General features: G+C 47.2%; 1 protein-coding gene across 2 annotated transcripts in view; it reads right to left on the reverse strand.

The window, feature by feature from the left end:
- Nucleotides 1–20,854, reverse strand: part of LOC121271790 (tetraspanin-4-like) — a 47,512-nt gene that overhangs the window by 12,944 nt on the left and 13,714 nt on the right. For both annotated transcript variants that reach the window (XM_041178069.1, XM_041178070.1), the window contains exon 2: nucleotides 3,281–3,360. In XM_041178069.1, coding sequence (XP_041034003.1) covers nucleotides 3,281–3,343 — 63 coding nt within the window. In that variant the 5' untranslated portion in view covers nucleotides 3,344–3,360. The remainder of the gene's footprint in view (nucleotides 1–3,280; nucleotides 3,361–20,854) is intronic.

Genomic DNA, 20,854 nt, shown 5'->3' on the forward strand with positions numbered 1-20,854 from the left:
AGAGTGCAGCATTCCCTCAGTACTGCAATGGGAGTGTCAGCCTGGAATTGAGAGCTAAATTATCTGGAGAGGGTCTTAAACCCCTGACCTTCTGACTCAGAGTCAACTACATTCCAACAGTGAGTACGCTTCAAAAGATAAATCATTAGCTGTGGGGCACTTTGGAACACCCCAAGGTCAGAGCATAAAAGGCAAGGTTCTATTTTAGTTCATTAACTAACCCATAGGTTGAATGGAAGAGTTTCCATGGTAACTGTAGTCATCCTTGTACACGGAGCAGCGTTTTATGCGAGAACGCAGGCTTCTGCAAGAGTTGATTCCATTGTCAGATGATTTGGATTTGGTTGCTGTTAGTAGGTCACATTGTTGGGCACTGCTCCCAACTTCTTTGGCAGAGTCCAACTGCAGTCTAAAGCCAAGGTCTATTATGCTTGGCTCAGGCTCTCTGTACAGTTGCAGTGAAGCCAAAGCATATCAGCATGGAGCCCCCCTCCCCCCAACACTCACTGGAGTTGGACCCGATGTGAATGGGAGAGGCCCTGAATGCTCTGTTCCTGTAGAAACTCTATGAAGCAGTCCTCCATCTTATTAAAGGAATAGGAAAGTGTCAAGGAATAAATTTGCTGTTTAAATAACTCCCCCCCCCCCACCCGCCATATTTTATATCTGAAATTTAATCTGGCTGGTCCTTGGTCAAGGCTAATATTTTATGAGTAACAAATTCATTTCCAAATCAAGTGTATTCCAGTATTAAAAGTACTTGGGCTCTCCTCCATTAGGAACACAGGTAGGCCATTTGGCCCCTTGAACCTGCTCTACCACTTACCTAGGTCACGGGTGATCTTCTACCTCAACACTGTCATTGGTATCTAGAAATCTATTGACCTCTACTTTGAGCATACTCAATGACTGAGCCTCCACAGCCTCTAGGGTAGGGAATTCCAAAGATTCACCACCCTCTGACTGAAGAAATTCATCCTCATCAGTCCTAAATGGCCTACCCCTTATTCTGAAACTGTGGCCCCTGGTTCTAGACCCCCCCCCCCCACCCCCAAACCAGGATAAACATCCTTTGTGCACCTACCCTGTCAAGCCCTGTAAGAATTTTGTACAATTCAATGAGGTCACCTCTCATTCTTCTAAACTCTCAAGAATATAGGCCCAGTCTCCTCAATCTCCAAGTGCCTAGTTATCGCATCCTTTATAATAGATTCTAGCATTTTCCTTGCTACTAATGGCAGGCTAACAGGACTGTAGTTCCTGGTTTTCTCTCTCCCTCCTTTTTTTAAAATAGTGGGTTCACAATTGCTACCTTCCAATCTGCAGGCACCATTCCAGAATTTATAGAATTTCAAAAATGATCACCAACGCATCCACTATTTCTACAGCCACCTCTTTCAACACTCTGGGATGTAGATCATTGGGTCCAGGGGATTTATCAACTTGCAGTCCCATTCATTTCTCCAGCACTTCTTTTTTTACCAATACTAATTTCTTTCAGGTCCTCAATCTCACTAATCTCTTGGCTCCCCAATATTTCAGGAAGGTTTTTTTTGTATCTTCCTCTGTGAAGACAGACACAAAATATTTATTTAGTTGCTTTGCCATTTCCTTATTCCCCATTATAAATTCTCCATTCTCTGCCTGTAATGGGCCCACATTTGTCTTTGCTAATATTTTCCTTTTTACATACCTATAGAAGCTTTTACAGTCCGTTTTTATGTTCCTTGCTAATTTACTTTCATATCGTATTTTCTCTTTCTTTATTAATCTCTTGGTTCTCCTTTGCTGAATTTTAAAATGTTCTTAATCTCTTTTTGGCAACTTTTATAAGCATCTTCCTTTGGTCTAATAGAATCTTTAACTTCTCTTGTTAGCCATGATTGGATCACTTTTCCCACTGGTTTTTGTGCGTTAAAAGAATGTCAATTCATTGCAAATCATGTACTTACTAATTCTTTAAACGCCAGCAGTTGCCTGTCTACCATCATACCTTTTAATGTAGTCCCCCAATCTACTTCAGCCAATTTGCCCCTCGTACTTTGGTAGTTTCCTTTGTTAAGATTAAAGGTTTTTTGATTAAACCACATCAACTTTATACTTCATGTAAAATACTATCATGTTATGGTCACTCTTCCCTAAGGCTCCTTTACAACTAGATTATTAATGACTCCTTTCTTATTGCACAATACTAAAATAGTCCATTCTCTAGTTGGTTCTAGAAAAGCATTGTGTTTACATTCCAGGAATTTGTCCTCAGCATTAGTGCCAATTAGATTTACCCAGTCCATATGTTAATTGAAGTCCCCCATGATTACTGGACATGCACATCTAATTTCCTGATTTATACCGTGCCCTACATTACCACTACTACTTTGTGGTCTACAAACAATTCGTCCCAAGTTTACTGTCCCTTGTTGTTTCTTAGCTCCACCCAAAATGATTATACATCTTGATCTTCCGGTCTAAGGTCCTCTCTCACTAATGTACTGATCAATCTTTTGTTAACAGTGTGATACCACTGCCTTTTCCTTTTTGCCTATCCTTCCTAAATACTGAATCCCCCTGGAACTTTCAGTTCCTGACCTTGATCACCATGCCCCCACTCTCTGTAATGGCAATTTGGTCATATTTGTTTACTTATATTTGTGCCGTCAATTCATCTACCTTGTTGCGAATGCTGTGTGCGTTCAAATAGAGCGCCTTTAATTTTATCTTATTATTTTTGCGATCTCTAGCCTAGTTCCAGCAAATAATTAGATGTTGCTGATTATACTGATAATTTTGGACTTGTTTTTATTGCAGAACTTGTAGTTGGCACTCACTGACATCGTTCAACAAAGGTCATGACTGCAAAGAGAAACATCATAGGGAGTAGAGAGATTCAGGCAGCGACATGTCAGGTATATATGCTCGGCTAAACTGACCTGGCTAGAACTAGGCTGCAGCGATGGACTGACCCATCGCAAACTGTCATTGTGACAGGATGGGGCTGTGACAGTCCCACTGCAGGCAGTGACTATATCAGAGAGGAGCCTCTGCGAATAAAGGGTTCCACTCGCAGTACGATCAAGGACCTCATCTCAATCCAGTTTCCCGTGGGCATGGGTCCTGAGTGCATCACTCATTGGCAATCTCACATGGAGGCTGGTGCAGCAGGAGCTGCCATCATCAGTTTAGAGAGAGCCTTATTGTACATCAACACTGACCCCACAACACTCCATTCACCTGAATGAATACAAATGTTACCAAATAGAGAGAGAGATAAGCATTTACTCACCCAGAAGATGAGGTTGAAGATGAACAGCAAGTATTTTGTACATTGCAGACAGCTTTGTCCCATTTTGAGCTCCTTGAGGTCTAGGAGTAAGAGAAAAGACAAATCAAGATAATGTACCTTCACAATGTTTCCAATCACCTCCCGATAGTTATCCCTGTCGGAACAAGTCAGTGCTACTCTCACAAATGGGGTGACTTTCTTCTGCTTGTTTGGTCTCAGGTTATGGATGTCACTGCCAAAGCTGCATTTATCTGAATTGTTCTCTAAAAGGGCCAATGCTGACTCAATGCGCTGAATAGCCTACTCCTTTGCTGCACTACTCTATGATTATTGTATTGCATTGTATTATTGCTCTATTGCCCATCCCTAGTCACCTTGAGAATCAAACACATTAGTGTTGAATAGGATGTTAAACAGACGCCCCATCTTTCCCCTTGGGTGATTGTAAATGATCCCACGGCCACTATTTTAAAGAAGAGCAGGGCAGATCTCCCTGGTTCCTTAGCCAATATTTATCACTCCACCAACATTACGAAAACTGATTATTTGCTCACTGTCACATTGAGGTTTGTGGGAGCTTGTGGTGCACAAATTGACTTGCCGTGCTTCCTACTTTATGACAGTGGCCACACTTCAAAACTCATTCATTGGCTGTAAATGTTCGGAGGTGGTGAAAGGCGCTATACAGATGCAAGTCTTTCTTTTCTTACACCCACTTCCCCAGCCAGTGGTCAAAGCCACTTGGGACATGGGCCTCAATCCCCACTGTACCGAGAGGTAATTGTCCTGAGCAATATGTGTTTATACAGATGGCCTCAACACTCCTCTAGGCAAAAATAAAAAGGTTCGTGCTTCGATACAGTGACACCCAAGTATTTTGGGAGGGCTGGGCCTGGGGATCTTGCACAAGTCAGCATCTTTCTGACACCCAGAGTCTTCCCTTCGACATGAAGAATGGCTCTTGAAATGGCAGGGTGGGTTGGGGTGGGGTGGGGTTGGGGGTGATATCAGGTGGGTTGGGAGGGGGCAGCCAATATCTGTGGAACTGAGTACAGGTTAAAAGAGGTCAGCAACCTCTGGGTGGGAAGGAGAGAAAAATGACAGAGCTCTGACTGAGTGCTGGGCTCTCAACCTGTCTTCATTAGCGGAGGGATAGAATATAAGAACTGGGAGGTTATGCCAAAAAAAGTGTATAAAATGCTAGTTAAGTCACAGCCAGAAGACTGTGTGCAGTTCTGGTCACCTGAGAAGGATGTGATTGCATTTGTAAGGGTACAGAGGAGATTTACAAGAATAGTGCCTGGATGAGAGAATTTTAATTATGAGGATATTTGGATAGGCATGGGTTTGTTTTCTTTAGACCAGAGGAGGCCTAACTGAAGTGTATAAAATTGAGGGGTCTAGATAGAGTGGATAGGTAGAACTTAATCCCCTTAGTTTGGAGTCCACAATTGGGAATATAGATTTAGGGTAACCGGTATGAGGTTTAGAGGGGATTCGAGGGCAAATCTTTTCACCCAGAGGGTGGTGGGGATCTGGAGCTCACTGCCTGAAAGGGTGAGAGAGGCAGAAACCCTCATCACACTTAAAGGGTACTTGGATATTCTGTGGAAGTGCAGTAACCAACAGGGGTACAGACCAAGAGCTGGAGGGTGGGGTTAGGCTGGATGGCTCCTTATCGGCCAGAATGGATATGATGGGCCAAATAGCCTCATTTCTATGATTCCATGAATGGGAGAGTGTGCACATGAGAAATAGGGCAAGTTTCTCTGTTACAGCCCCTCACAGTGAAAATGATGGCAAGATATTCTGTACAACCCACAGAGAAAACTAATAGTGGGGGTTCAGCCACCAGGGCAATGCATCAGAGAAGATGAGGGGGCAAGACACACACACACACACACACATACACCCAGACATGTCGTTTAGAGAAACACTCTCACAAGCTGAATGGGTGGGATTAAAAGTCCAGCATGAATGCCTCTTGTTATCACAGTGTGGCAAATTGGGTAAATTGTGTTCTATCAGAGATGAAAGTTAAAGACTCAAGAAGATGTAGGGGAGAGAGGGTGAGGGGCGATGGGGAGAGGGCTAATGGAGAGGCTTGAAGGAAGTGGGAAATGGGCCTGATCTAATAGACAGATACACTGCGAGGGGACTAACATCAGTCATTGCTGTCAGGAAACCCTCACTCAGAGTGCATCGACACTGGAACCTTTTACCATATATGTGTATGAAGTAAAATTCACAACCGTCGTCACATGAGGTCTGTTATCCATTTCCTCTGGAATGTGCTGGAATTCCACATAGAACTGAAATACAACTTATACAACAGCACAATCACTGCTGTTTAACCACAGGGACACACACTGCAGTCACAAGGTCATGGTCAAAGACTGGTCAAACAGTAAATCTATCTTTGACTTAATCATCACTTTATAACATGAGAACAATGTTACACACGATCTAGCGAAAAGGGTAAATAATGTGGTCAACAGGACTTTAAACTAGAAAGTGGCGGGGGGGGGCAGGGAAGGGTAAAACTCTAAGAAGTATGACTATGGGAAACAAAGCAGCAGGTTAGCATGTGGGGGATGGATTCAACTTCATGGAAAATTATGAAAAAACTGAAAAGAAAGGAGAGCCCAGGAGAGGCTATTAAAGTCTCCAGAACACAAAATAGGACAGAGTGTTTGGAAAGGACTAGGAATCTAACTTCAAGCAAATCAGATAAAGGGACGACAATGAGAAAGGGGATGGGAAATACAGGACTGAAGGTGTTGTATCCGAATGCACGCAGTATAGGAAATAAGGTAAATGAGCTTGTGGCGCAGATTGAAATTAGCAGGTATGATGTGGCGGGCATCACGGAGACATGGCTGCAAGGGGATCAGGACTGGGAGCTAAATATCCAAGGATATACATCCTATCGAAAAGATAGGCAGGTTGGCAGAGGGGCTGGGGTTGCTTTGTTAGTAAGAAATGAAATTAAATCGATAGCAAGAAATGATGTAGGGTCAGATGATGTAAAATCTGTGTGGGTAGAGTTGAGGAACTGCAAAAGTAAAAAAAACCATAATGGGAGTTATGTACAGGCCTCCGAACAGTAGTCAGGATGTGGGGCACAAGATACACCAGGAGATAGAAAAGATGTGTAAGAAAGGCAAGGTTACAGTGATCATGGGGGATTTCAATATGCAGGTAGACTGGGAAAATCAGGTTGGTAGTGGATCCCAAGAAAAGGAATTTGTAGACTGTCTACGAGATGGCTTTTTGGAGCAGCTTGTGGTGGAGCCCACTAGGGAACAGGCAATTCTAGATTTAGTGATGTGTAATGAGGCAGATTTGATAAGGGAGCTTAAGGTGAAGGAACCCTTAGGAGGAAGTGACCATAATATGATAGAATTTACCCTGCAATTTGAGAGGAAAAAGCTGGAATCAGATGTAAAGGTATTACAGTTAAATAAAGGCAACTACAGAGGCATGAGGGAGGAGCTGGCCAGAATTGACTGGGAGATGAGCCTAGCAGGAAAGACAGTGGAACAGCAATGGCAGGAGTTTCTGGGCGTAATTTGGGAGACACAGCAAAAATTCATCCCTAGGAAGAAGAAGCATACTAAAGGGAGGACAAGGCAACCATGGCTGACAAGGGAAGTCAGGGACAGCATAAAAGCTAAAGAGAAAGCATACAATGCGGCAAAGAGCAGTGGGAACCAGGGGATTGGGAAGCCTACAAAGACCAACAGAGGACAACTAAAAAAGAAATTAGGAGGGAGAAGATTAAATATGAGGGTAAACTAGCCAGTAATATAAAAGAAGATTGCAAGAGTTTTTTTAGATATATAAGGGGTAAGAGAGAGGCAAAAGTGGACATTAAGCCACTGGAAAATGACGCTGGAGAGGTGGTAGTGGGGAACAAAGAAATGGAGGAGGAGCTGAATAGGTACTTTGTGTCAGTCTACACAGTGGAAGACACAAGTGACATCCCCAAAGTTCAAGAGAGTCGGGGGCCAGAGGTGAGTATGGTGGCCATTGCCAAGGAGAAGGTGCTAGGAAAACTGAAAGGTCTGAAGGTGGATAAATCACCTGGACCAGATGGATTACACCCCAGAGTTCTGAAGGAGATAGCTGAAGAAATAGTGGAGGCGTTAGTGGTGATCTTTCAGGAATCACTGGAGTCAGGGAGGGTCCCAGAGGACTGGAAAATTGCTAATGTAACCCCCCTGTTTAAGAAGGGAGTGAGGCAAAAGACGGGAAATTATAGGCCAATTAGCCTATAGACCGATCGGTCGTTGGTAAGATTTTAGAGTCCATTGTTAAGGATGAAATTTCAGAATACTTGGAAGTGCATGGCAAAATCGGGCAAAGTCAGAATGGTTTCATCAAGGGGAAGTCATGCCTGACAAATCTGTTAGAATTCTTTGAGGAGGTAACGAGTAGGTTAGACAAAGGAGAGCCAATGGGTGTTATCTACTTGGACTTCCAGAAGGCCTTTGACAAGGTGCCGCACAGGAGGCTGCTCAGTAAGATAAGAGCCCATGGTGTTAGAGGCAAGGTACTAGCATAGATAGAAGATTGGCTGTCTGGCAGGAGGCAGAGAGTGGGGATAAGGGGGTCCTTCTCAGGATGGAGGTGACTAGCGGAGTTCCGCAGGGGTCAGTGTTGGGACCACAACTTTTCATTTTATACATTAATGATCTAGATGAAGGAACTGAGGGCATCCTGGCTAAGTTTGCAGATGATACAAAGATAGGTGGAGGGACAGGTAGTATTGAGGAGGCGGGGAGGCTGCAGAAGGATTTAGACAGGTTAGGAGAATGGGCAAAGAAGTGGCAGATGGAATACTATGTGGGGAAGTGTGAGGTCGTGCACTTTGGTAGGAAGAATAGAGGCATAGACTATTTTCTAAATGGGGAGAGAATTCAGAAATCTGGAGTGCAAAGGGACTTGGGAGTCCTAGTCCAGGATTCTCTTAAGATTAAGTTGCAGATTGAGTCGGTAGTTAGGAAGGCAAATGCAATGTTGGCATTTATTTTGAGAGGACTAGAATATAAAAGCAGGGATGTGCTGCTGAGGCTTTATAAGGCTCTGGTCAGACCACATTTAGAATATTGTGAGCAATTTTGGGCCCCATATCTCAGAAAGGATGTGGTGGCCCTGGAGAGGGTCCAGAGGAGGTTCACGAGAATGATCCCAGGAATGAAAGGCTTAACATATGAGGAACGTTTGAGGATTCTGTGTCTATACTTGATGGAGTTTAGAAGGATGAGGGGGGATCTGATTGAAACTTACAGAATACTGAAAGGCCTGGATAGAGTGGACGTGGGGAAGATGTCTCCATTAGTGGGAGAAACCAGGATCCGAGGGCATAGCCTCAGAGTAAAGGGAAGACCTTCTAGAACAGAGATGAGGAGAAACTTCTTTAGCCAGAGAGTGGTGAATCTATGGAATTCATTGCCACAGACGGCTGTGGAGGCCAGGTCATTGAGTGTATTTAAGACCGAGATGGATAGGTTCTTGATTGGTAAGAGGATCAAAAGTTACGGGGAGAAGGTGGGAGAATGGGGTTGAGAAACTTATCAGCCATGATTGAATGGCGGAGCAGACTCGATGGGCCGAGTGGCCTAATTTCTGCTCCTATGCCTTATGGTCTTATGGTCTTAAGATGTCTGAGTCCACTTTGCTTTTTAATCATCCTTCTCTCATGAAGGACTTGGCTATCTCTATCAGAGCCCAATTTAATTGCCACCAATTGCTTACCAGTTCCAACAACAACTTACATTTATATAGCACCTGTAATGTAGTAAAGCATCCCAAGGTGCTAGCCAGGAGCATAAATAAGACAAAGCTTTGACACCGAGCCAAAGGAGGGGACATTAGGACAAGTGATTCAGAAGCTTTGTCAAAGTGGAAAGTTGAAAGAAGCATCTTAATGGAGGAAAGAGAGATGAAGAGGTTTAGGGAAGAAATTCCAGAGCTCAGGGCTAATACATGAATCCATTATTCCGGTGTCCAGTGACGGTCAGTGGGACCATCAGATAATATCACAGCTGAGCCCGCTCTCTAATCCCAACCAGTTCCATATGTGCGTGTTTTCATCCATGTAACAGATAGGAGCAGAAATACCAACTGTCCGTCTCTTCCCAAACCTAGCAGCCAACTCTCGGCCCCTGCCGTTATCCCAACTGAGATCAGCTTGATCAGCACGGCCTACAGATCGAATTCTGGGTTCCCTTAGTCTGTACAGAATAGGACTTCAGCTCAGACAATTTCAGTGTTGTTTAAAGAAACGCTTCCTTCTAATACCCTCCATCTCCATTGTCTACTAGACTGGCGTACACTTGAGCACAAATCTAAGCTGACACTCCCAGTGCAGTACTGAGGGACAGCTGCACTCTTGGCAGAACCGCCTTTCGAATGAGGTATTAAAAAAAATCCCGTCTACCTCAGAACATCCCAAAGCTATAGCCAATGAAGTTCTTCCGAAGTGTAGTTGCCATTCCAATCTAGGAAATTGGAGTATTGTGTCCTGAGCTGCACACTGCACTTTAGGAAGGATGTGAAGGCACATGAGAGGATGCAGAAAAGATTCACAAAAATGGTTCCAGGGATGGGGGGGGCTTCAGTTATGTAGATAGTTTGGAGAAGCTGAGGTTGTAGTCCTTAGAGTAGGAGAAGATTAAGATACGGTTTTATGGAGGTATTCAAATTCATGAGGGGTCTAGTAGATAGAGAGAAACTGTTCCTATCGGCAGAAAGATCGAGAACCAGAGGACACTGATTGAAGGGGATTGGCAAAAGAAGCAATGGCAACACAAAGAGAAAGGTTCTTACACAGTGAGTAGTTAGGATCTGGAATGCACTGACTGAGAGTGGGGTGGAAGCAGATTCAATCATGGCTTTCAAAAGAGAATTAGACAATTATCTAAAGAGCAAAAACATTGCCGGGCTCAGTTGGAAAGGCTAGGGCAATGGGACTGGGTGGGTTGCTGTTGCAGGGGAGCCAGCACAGACACAAAGGGCCTTTTGGCCTCCTTCTGCACTGTAACCATTTATGCATCTGCATGAACAGCCAATCAGTGCACAGCAAGATCCCACAGACAGCAGTGTGATAATGCCCAGATAATTTGTTCTTACTGACATTGGTCAACGGATAAATATTGGTCAGGACAGACCAGAGAGAGCTCCCCTGCTCCTCTTGGAAAGAGCACTGTGGATCGGATACATTCACACCCTTGTCCAACACAAAACAGAACTGAAATAAAAACAGACAATACTGCAAACACTCAGCAGGTCTGACAGCATCTGTGGAGAGAGAAACAGAGGGAACATCTCAAGCCGATGACCTTTTGTCTGCTAAATATTGCCAGTACCTTTTGTTTCTATTTTAGATTACTTCCAGCATCTATTGTATTTTGCTGATGCACAAAATGACAATTGGGCAATCTGGTGAAAGAATGCAAAAAGAGAGCCAATCTTTTCATGTTGCTTTTCTTCTGACCTGGAGATACCCTGACCCCTCCCCGAAAGGAGCAGTCAGGCAGCTTTCTGTCTGAGAAAGTGACAACTGCATTTAGCCTCGAATAGACTTCAGGGCTTAGCTAATCGAGGCCTTTAATTACAAAGATCTCAAAGGGAAAGGTTTAGGAAATGCTGTCTAATTTACTCAAAACTGAGAGAGAGAAGGAGGGAAGGAACACGGGGGGAGGGGAGAGAGAGAGAGGGAGAGAAGGAACACAGGAGGAGGGGAGAGAGAGAGAGAAGGAACACGAGGGGAGGGAGAGAGAGAGAGGGAGAGAAGGAACACGGCGGGGAGGAGAGAAAGAGAGAGAAAGAACATGGGGAGGAGAGAGAGGGAGAGGGAAAGAAGGAACATGGGGGGAGGAGAGAGAGGGAGAGAACAAAAATGGGGGGAGGAGGGAGAGGGAGAGAAGGAACACGGGGAGGAGGGGAGAGAGAGAGGGAGAGAACGAACACGGGGGAAGGGGAGAGAGAGAGAGGGAGAAAGAGAGTGAGAGGGAGAAGGAACATGAGGGGAGGGAGGAGAGAGAGAGAGGGAGAGAACGACTATGGTGGGGAGGGGAGAGAGAGAAAGAACAAACATGGGGGGAGAGGGGAGAGAGAGAGAGAGAACGAACACGGGGGGAGGAAAGAGAGGGAGAGAATGAACGCGGTGGGGAGGGGAGAGAGAGAGAACAAACATGGGGAGAGGGGAGAGAGAGAGAGGGGGAGGGAGAGAAGGAACATGGGGGGGAAGAGAGAGGGAGAGAAAGAAGACGGGGGAGGGGAGAGAGAGAGAGGGAGAGAACGGACACGGGGGCACATGGAGGGTGAGAGACATGTATAGACATTTATATGGACAGGACTAAGAAAGCATGAAGCAAGTGCAGCATTAATAAGTGAGGAGCTTGTATGGTGTGTGCTGAAAATCAGTAATCTGAACCTCCTGTTTCATTTAGTTCCTGAGCTTTGTCAAACCCAGGGACTGAGGCCAGGTAGGTTGTGGAGAGCTTGCTGTGCCTGGCTGAACATACAGGGCCCGGGAGCTGAAAGTGGAAAATTTGACTTGCAGTGAATGGAATTTATTCCCCAGGCCCACTGTGAAATCAAATAAAATGCACATTAGGCAACTCCATCGTTCAGGCTTGGCTTTGCTATGCCAAATGATCTTTGCTGTTACTTTGGAAATGATGGAGTGTCATTACCCTCAGTTTTTCCTCTCCTCTCCCAAGGTACTGACTCAAGCTGGCGCAATGTTCTGTGTGCCCACACCCAAAAGGACATTTTAAGATGTATTTATAAGCACGAAAACTGATTAAAGGCAGCCTGGTATGTCATAATTTGGGCTTCCTCCCTCATGTAAACATTCAAATCCCATTCTGGAAACTCAAGCACATAATCCAGACTGGCATTCCAAGAGTAGTACTGAAGGAGTGCTGCACTGTCAGAGGTACCATCTTTTGGAAGAGATGTTAAACCTGCTGCTCAGGTGGATGTGAAATATTCCACAAACATTACTTCCAAGAAGAGCAGTGGAGTCTCCTCGGAGCCTTGGACCAATATTTGTCCCTCAATCAACATCAGAAAAACAGGCTGTCTGGACATTATCACATTGCTGTTTGTGAGAGTGTGCTTTGTGCGAATTGGCTGCTACATTTCCAACAACAGTGACTGCACTTCAAAAATACTTCACTGGCTGTAAAGTGCTTTGGGATGTCCTGATGTTGTGCCTGGCACTATGGATATTAAAATTATTTCTTTCTTTTCTATGGGTGAAATCTTCTGTGAGAAGGCCAAAAACCGGTTCCACAGCGTTGTGAAACCAGTTTGCTATCGTCCACTCTACCCGTCAATGGCGGGCTGTGTTTCCCCGCCGCCCTCATTGTAATACATCTGCACATCATTATAAGCCCAGCTCGCCAGAATCAACCCCCTGTACTGGATCATCTGGAACCCTGATTGCACGGGCTGACCTGTTTCACAACCGTACACACGTGTGATGTGCGCCTGGTGAGCTGCACTTCCCTCGAGACTTGCTTCGGCCAGCACTTGCAGTCATCAGCGCCAGGCTTCGCAGGCAGCACCGCATCACTTTTGGGGGGGTTCTGGAGCTGTCCTCTACCTACCACACCAGCTATAAGGCTTCTCATTGGCCACAGGGCTAGGGCTTGCTTGGGGAAGAGGGAGTAGTGGCCTCAGGCAAGGGAAGAGGCTGCAGGTTGAGGACAGTGCTCGGGAAGGTTGGGGGGGGGTATCCCAGGGTGGGAGTGGGGCACAAGTTGATCTGTGCAAGTGGCTTTAAGGTGGTAAGGGCTGAGGAGGCAGCCTCCTGGAGGGAGATGAGGCCAGATGGACATGTGAGGGTGTGAGAGAGAGAGAATGGGTGGTGATGTCCCTTGAGCTGGCAGTGGGTGAGATGCCATTGAATGTATGATGGGCTTGTGAGTGTGAGTTTAGAGTGACGAGGTGGTTGCCTTACCCTGGCGACATGGTTGAGATCATTCATCCTCTTTCTGCACTGGATGGTGAACCTCTTCTGTGCAGCACAGCCACTGACCAACACAACCATCGCCTACCAAGCCGGAGTGGTAACATTGCTGTCCCTCCTGCAGCCGGAGCAGGGGGTAGAGGACAGCACAGCGGGCCTCCACGGTGTCTGAGAGGCACTCAAGGGACGTGTTACTAAACCGGGAAGGGGTGGGGGGGGGGTGTTGGGGGGGTGCAGTCTTGGTGTCTTGCGGGGCCATGTCTTCTTTCAGCAGTTGTGGGCTGGGAGCACCGAGAGGTGTCCACATGGCTGCACTTTAAATGCCCGGCGTGATGAAGCGGTGGGTGAATCGGAGCCCGCCTACCATCGAAGTGACGGGTTTCCCGGGAATGCACGATTAATGCAGCGGGATTGGGATGATATGGCGTGAAGAGCCACCATTGCGGCCGACAAGTAAAACATCCTTTTTCCAGCCGGCTACCGCACTTAGACGATTCTGCTCTATATTTGTTTTCATCACAGGGCATCACTGTGATCCCTGGGGATCCTTTTCCACAGGATCCACTGGGTGCTATTTGGGATTAGGAGCAGGCTGATTTCTCTCCGCCCTCAATCGTTTAGGCTAATTGTAATGTCTGAACTACTGTTCTGGTTGAGGTCACCTATGTTCATTCTAGTTTGACATTCCACTGAGATGGGGAAAAAAAACCTCAAAAATAAAAGCAAAATACTGCCGAAGCTGGAAATCTGAAATAGGCTGCTCTGCACTTGGAATTACATAGAATTCCCAGCACAGAAACAGGCTGTTTGGCCCAACTGGTCTTTGTCAAGGTTGATGTTCCACATGAGCCACCTCCCACCCCACTTCATGTCACCCTTTCAACATTTTCCTCTATTTCTTTGGACTTTGTCCTTGTTCAATTTCCCCTTAAATGTATCTAAGTTATTCTCTTCAGCCTCTCCCTGCGTTAGCGATCGAGTTCCACATTCTCACCACTCTCCGGGTAAAGAAATTTCTCTTGAATTCCCAATTGGATTCATCAGTGACTATCTTTTATTTATGGCCCATAGTTCTGATCTCCGTTCCCCCCCCCGCCATCCCCAAGTGGAAACATCTTTTTTTACATCTACCCTATTGAACCCCTTCATAATTTTAAAACCCTTTATCAGGTCACCCCCTCGGCCTTTTCTTTTCAAGGGAGAAGAGCCCCAGCCTGTTCAGGCTTTCCTGTTAATTGTAGTTTCTCGATTTTGGTATCACCCTTGTGAATATTTTTTGCATTCCCTCCAGTGCCTCTGTATCTGGTACACATCCTCATCCATGATTTTGTTACCTCCAGAATTGATTATTCCCACGCTCTCCAAGGTGACCTCCCACATTCCACCCCCCATAAATTTGAGCATATCTCGAACTCTGTAACCTAGCTCACACCAAGTCCTGTTCACCCATCACCCACTGTGCTCAGTGACCTCCATTTGCTCCTTCCACAACATCTGGAATTCAAAAGTTCTCATCCTTGTGTTCCAATCCCTCTATGGCCTCCCCACTCCCTGTCTCTGTAACCTCCTCCAGCCCAACAACACCCCCGTGCTTCTCCAGTTCTGGCCTCTTGCGCATCCTCGATTTTCATTGCGCCATCATTGCCATCAGTGCCCTTACTGCCTGGGCACTAAGATCAGAATTCACTCCTTAAGATTTAGATCTTTATTTTTGGTCAGCAGTCTTAATATCTCATGTGGCTTAGTGTCAAATTTTACATAGGAACATATGAATTAGGAGCAGGAGTAGGTCATTTGGCCCCTCGAGCCTGCTCTGCCATTCAGTAAGATCATGGCTGATCTGATCTTGGCCTCAACTCCACATTCCCGCCTACCCCCCGATAACCTTTCACTCCCTTTTCAATCAAGGATCTGTCTATCTCTGCCTTAAAAAACATTTAATGACCCTGCCTCCATCACTCTCTGGGGAAGAGAGTTCCAGAGACTCGCAACCCTCTTTGTCAGACAATGATCCTGTGAAGCATCTTGGGATGTTTCACTATGTTAAAGGCGCTATATAAATGCATGCTGTTGTGTCGGCTGATGGATTGTTGGCCTAGCTAACACTTACCACCTTAACAAGATGTCGTGACATGACGTGCTCAGGTGTCACCCATGGTGGAGCACTTGATAAAAGACACACTCAGCATTTTCAGGTTTCAAATATCACTCAAACCAAAGACCTAATCTAGGCGAACAGGGACACTGCAAAGCTATTAATAAACTCAGAGGAAGTGACCAATTGGGAGCGAGGGCCTCAAGCCTTGAGAACAGGAAGTGCATGCATGGTTTCCATGGTAACCTTAGCTCGTTAAATCCTCTAGGGGAATTTACAGAATTAGGACCATGAACAACTTCTAATGCCAGAGTTACAACTCAAAAGTAAACCCAAATCAAAAAGGTTTATATTTTAACAATTGAATACATTCTGTATTTTGTTTTATTAATTATGGACGTTCATATTTGAGCTGAGATGCATATTTTTTTGAAATGTTAGCTGCCCGCTCTCGTCCATATAACTGTAGCCATATAAATAGTGTGGCTACAAGAACAGGCCAGAGGCTGTGAATAGCTCACCTCCTGACTCCCTAAAACCTGCCTACCATCTGCATGGCTCAAGTCAGGAGCGTAATGGATTACTCCCCAGTTGTCTGGCTGAGCACAGCTCCAAAAATACTCAAGAAGCTCCACACCATCCACAACAAAGCAGCCCACTTGATCAGTCGCTCATCCACCACCTTAAACATTCAATCCATCAACCACTGATGCCCAGCAGTTGCAATGTGTATCGTCTACAAATCGCTCTGCAGGAACTCAACTAAGGGTCCTTCAACAGCACTTGACCTCTACCATCTAGAAGGACAAGGGCAGCAGACACATGGGGAACACCACCACCTGGAAGTTCCCCTCCAAGCCACGCACCACCCTGACTTGGAAATATATCAGCCGTTCTTTCACTGTCGCTGGGTCAAAATCCTGGAACTCCCTCCCTAACAGCACTGTGGGTGTACCTACACCACATGGACTGCAGCGGTTCAAGGTGGCAGCTCACCACCACCTTCTCAAGGGGCAATTAGGGATGGGCAATAAATGCTGGCCTGGCCAGCACTGCCCAAATTCCTTGAAAAAAAAATAAAAGAAAACCTTTGATTTAATTTTTCTCTATCCTTAAGTAGTTGTGGACTTGAGTGTGCCAGGCAGCTGTGCTGTACCTCACCCAAGTGACAATTCAGGTTATTCAACCATGATGGCCGTGAGAGATCAGCCCAAGTCCACGTATAACAGCCTCCCAGCCGAAATCACTGGATGGATTTCCATTCTCCTGAGCAGGCAGACGGGACTTGGTTTGTAATGTCTCACTCAAAAGACATTGCTCCCTTCATTTTGTACAGCTGTGAGAGCAGGCAGACCAGCGCTGGAGAATAACTGTTGAAAGTTCACCAGTCTGGAAAACGGCATGTCAAGACGACAGACCTGCATTTCTATAGCATCTTTCGTAACCTCAGGACGTCCCGCAGTGCTTTACAGCCAGTGAGGTGTCTTTTGAAGTTTGGCCACTGTTGCAATATAGGAAACACGGCAGTCAACTGCTCAACAAGCTCCCACAAACAGATAATGATCAGGTAAACTGTTTTCTCATGATGTTGGCTAGGGGGACAACGCTACTTGAAGAATCAAAAGAGACCCTGCAAACTATTGTAGATCAACTAAAATCTAGAAGTTTAGGATATGGATTGAGTATGAACATCAAAAAGACAAAAAAACAATGATAATCAGAAGGAATACATTAGAAGTGCAGTAATTATGGCTTTGTTTAGTGTAATGTACCTTTAAGAATAATACTTAAGGAAGATCACATGATCTATCGTAACCAATAGGAGAGTAGCGTGGGCTACCTCGGCAGTCAGTGCAGAAATAGAGTTGGAGTTGAAAGCATGTGTGCAGTTGCTGCTGAGTATGTTGTAACTAAACTTAATGTTTCCCCCCAAAAACTGTCTGCAGATCAACTGTTATCATTGATAGTAGCAACTTGGCCAGCCTTGCAACAAGAAGAAACTAGAATGAATATTGAAGTGGATGGTGTCACACTGGAACAAGTGGATAAGTTTGTCTATTTAGGACAAATGATAGCAGGAGATGGCAGATGTGATGCTGAAGTTAGAAAGAGGATAGAAATAGCCAGAAGTAATTTTGCGAACAAGAAAACCCAAGCCTGTAGAAAGGAAAAAAAAACTCACAGGATGCTGCGTTCTATCCACTTTCCTGTCGGCCTCAGAATCCTGGACAAGAATTGGAAGAAAATAGAGGCCTTTGAAACGTGGATGCTTAGACGAATGCTAAAAATTCCATGCACAGACCATCGGAGCGATGAAGAGGCTTTTGAAGCTGCAAGAGTAAAAACTCTAAAAAGTGACATCCAGAGAAGAAAATGTCGAGAGCTGAAAAGCTAGAGAGATCTCTGATCTCTGCTAGAGAGCAAAGAGGAGGGCAGCAGAAAGAGGGGTCAACCTAGGTGTAGTTGGATCATGGACATCACAGAACGGCTGCAGCTGTACTTGTGAGATAAAAATCAGCCAGGACACCAAGGAGAGCTCCCCTGCTCTTCTTCGAATAGCGGCTGTGGGACCTTTTACATCCAACGGAGAGGGCAGATGGGGGTTATCTCAGTTCTTAACGCCTTGTCCTAGAGACAGCGCCTCCAACAGCACTCACTCAGTACTGCAGTGGGAGATTCAGTCATTCTGGATTACGGGCTCCAGTCTCTGGGTTGGAATGTGACTTTTTGACTCAGAACGAGGGTACAATCTGCCAAGTCTCGGCTGATTTCCAAAGTCGGCAGTGGGCTTGGAACAACAAAAACTGGGGAGTGAGGAAACATTCCAAAAAAAATCTTTATTCAGGCACGCTCGCTGAGCCCCAGAGCAAGGTGGCTCCAGATTGCTTCACATTTTAATCAATATCAGCCCTCAACAAGGGGGAGGTGTTGGCACAGGGGTACTGTCACTGGACTAGTATTCCAGAGACCCAGGGTAATCCTCTGGGGATCCAGGTTCAAATCCCACAGCAGATGGTGAAATTTGAATCCAACAAAAATCTGGAGTTTAAAGTCTCACCATTACCGATTGTCATAAAAACCCATTTGGTTCACTAATGGCCTACATGTGAATTCCAGACCCACAGCAATGTGGTTTACACTTAAATGTCCTCTGAATAAGGGCAGCAAATGCTGGTCTAGCCACCGCCCCCCCCCCTCCCACCACATCCCATGCTGAATATTAAAAAATATATTATTATTGGCTTAATTGCTCTGAGAGAAGACAAAGTGAGGACTAACTTTGTTGGCTAACTTTTCAAACTAAAAGCGGGTCAGGGGTGAATTGTGCAACAAAACAAAAGGTTTGGTAAACACCCTGTTAAACAGAGGGTATCATGAATACCAATCAACAGGAGCACAGAGCAACAGCCGGAATCACTCATTCAACCAGCAGAGCAGATTGTATCAATTTAATTCCAGCTTTAAAACATTTTTAATCAGACCACAAAAGGCAGCTTCGTGCTGTAACAATCCTGGAAACATTGTAGGAACAGGGGCCATTGAAGTGGAGACAGGGTGGGGGAATAAAACAGCAGGGCAATGAAAACTGACTCACTGATGGGGGCTGGGAGAGAGGGCAGGGGAGAGTGGGGCAGGAACCTCCCCCCCCACCCCAAGGGAAATAGGGTCAGGGGCCTGGGGAGAGGGGCAAAAGGCAGGTGGGATATGGCACAGGCAAGAGATAGGCAGGAGACAGAGGGGGCGGTGGGCAAGAGGCGGGGAGAAAGGGGACAGGCAGGAGAAAGAGGGTAGGGGGGCAGGAGAAAGAGGGTAGGGGGGGCAGGAGAAAGAGGGTAGGGGGGCAGGAGAAAGAGGGTAGGGGGCGCAGGAGAGAGAGGGTAGGGGGCGCAGGAGAAAGAGGGTAGGGGGCGCAGGAGAGAGAGGGTAGGGGGGGCAGGAGAAAGAGGGTAGGGGGGGCAGGAGAAAGAGGGTAGGGGGGGCAGGAGAAAGAGGGTAGGGGGGGCAGGAGAAAGAGGGTAGGGGGGGCAGGAGAGAGAGGGTAGGGGGCGCAGGAGAGAGAGGGTAGGGGGCGCAGGAGAGAGAGGGTAGGGGGCGCAGGAGAGAGAGGGTGGGGGGCGCAGGAGAAAGAGGGTAGGGGGGGCAGGAGAGAGAGGGTAGGGGGCGCAGGAGAGAGAGGGTAGGGGGCGCAGGAGAGAGAGGGTAGGGGGCGCAGGAGAGAGAGGGTAGGGGCGCAGGAGAAAGAGGGTAGGGGGCGCAGGAGAAAGAGGGTAGGGGGGCAGGAGAAAGAGGGTAGGGGGGCAGGAGAAAGAGGGTAGGGGGGCAGGAGAAAGAGGGTAGGGGGCGCAGGAGAGAGAGGGTAGGGGGCACAGGAGAGAGAGGGTAGGGGGCGCAGGAGAGAGAGGGTAGGGGGCGCAGGAGAGAGAGGGTAGGGGGCAGGAGAAAGAGGGTAGGGGGCAGGAGAAAGAGGGTAGGGGGCAGGAGAAAGAGGGTAGGGGGGCAGGAGAAAGAGGGTAGGGGGGCAGGAGAAAGAGGGTAGGGGGGCAGGAGAAAGAGGGTAGGGGGGCAGGAGAAAGAGGGTAGGGGGGCAGGAGAAAGAGGGTAGGGGGGGCAGGAGAAAGAGGGTAGGGGGCAGGAGAAAGAGGGTAGGGGGGGCAGGAGAAAGAGGGTAGGGGGGGCAGGAGAAAGAGGGTAGGGGGGCAGGAGAAAGAGGGTAGGGGGGCAGGAGAAAGAGGGTAGGGGGCAGGAGAAAGAGGGTAGGGGGGGCAGGAGAAAGAGGGTAGGGGGCAGGAGAAAGAGGGTAGGGGGTGCAGGAGAAAGAGGGTAGGGGGCAGGAAAAGAGGGTAGGGGGGGGCAGGAGAAAGAGGATAGGGGGGCAGGAGAAAGAGGGTAGGGGGGCAGGAGAAAGAGGGTAGGGGGCAGGAGAAAGAGGGTAGGGGGCAGGAGAAAGAGGGTAGGGGGGCAGGAGAAAGAGGGTAGGGGGCAGGAGAAAGAGGGTAGGGGGGGCAGGAGAAAGAGGGTAGGGGGGGCAGGAGAAAGAGGGTAGGGGGGGCAGGAGAAAGAGGGTAGGGGGGGCAGGAGAAAGAGGGTAGGGGCGCAGGAGAAAGAGGGTAGGGGGGCAGGAGAAAGAGGGTAGGGGGGCAGGAGAAAGAGGGTAGGGGGCGCAGGAGAGAGAGGGTAGGGGGGCAGGAGAAAGAGGGTAGGGGGCGCAGGAGAGAGAGGGTAGGGGGCAGGAGAAAGAGGGTAGGGGGCAGGAGAAAGAGGGTAGGGGTGCAGGAGAAAGAGGGTAGGGGGGCAGGAGAAAGAGGGTAGGGGGGCAGGAGAAAGAGGGTAGGGGGGGCAGGAGAAAGAGGGTAGGGGGGGCAGGAGAAAGAGGGTAGGGGGGCAGGAGAAAGAGGGTAGGGGGGCAGGAGAAAGAGGGTAGGGGGTGCAGGAGAGAGAGGGTAGGGGGTGCAGGAGAGAGAGGGTAGGGGGCGCAGGAGAGAGAGGGTAG

Source organism: Carcharodon carcharias, chromosome 31 (assembly GCF_017639515.1).
Source record: "Carcharodon carcharias isolate sCarCar2 chromosome 31, sCarCar2.pri, whole genome shotgun sequence".
Lineage (NCBI taxonomy): Eukaryota > Metazoa > Chordata > Chondrichthyes > Lamniformes > Lamnidae > Carcharodon > Carcharodon carcharias.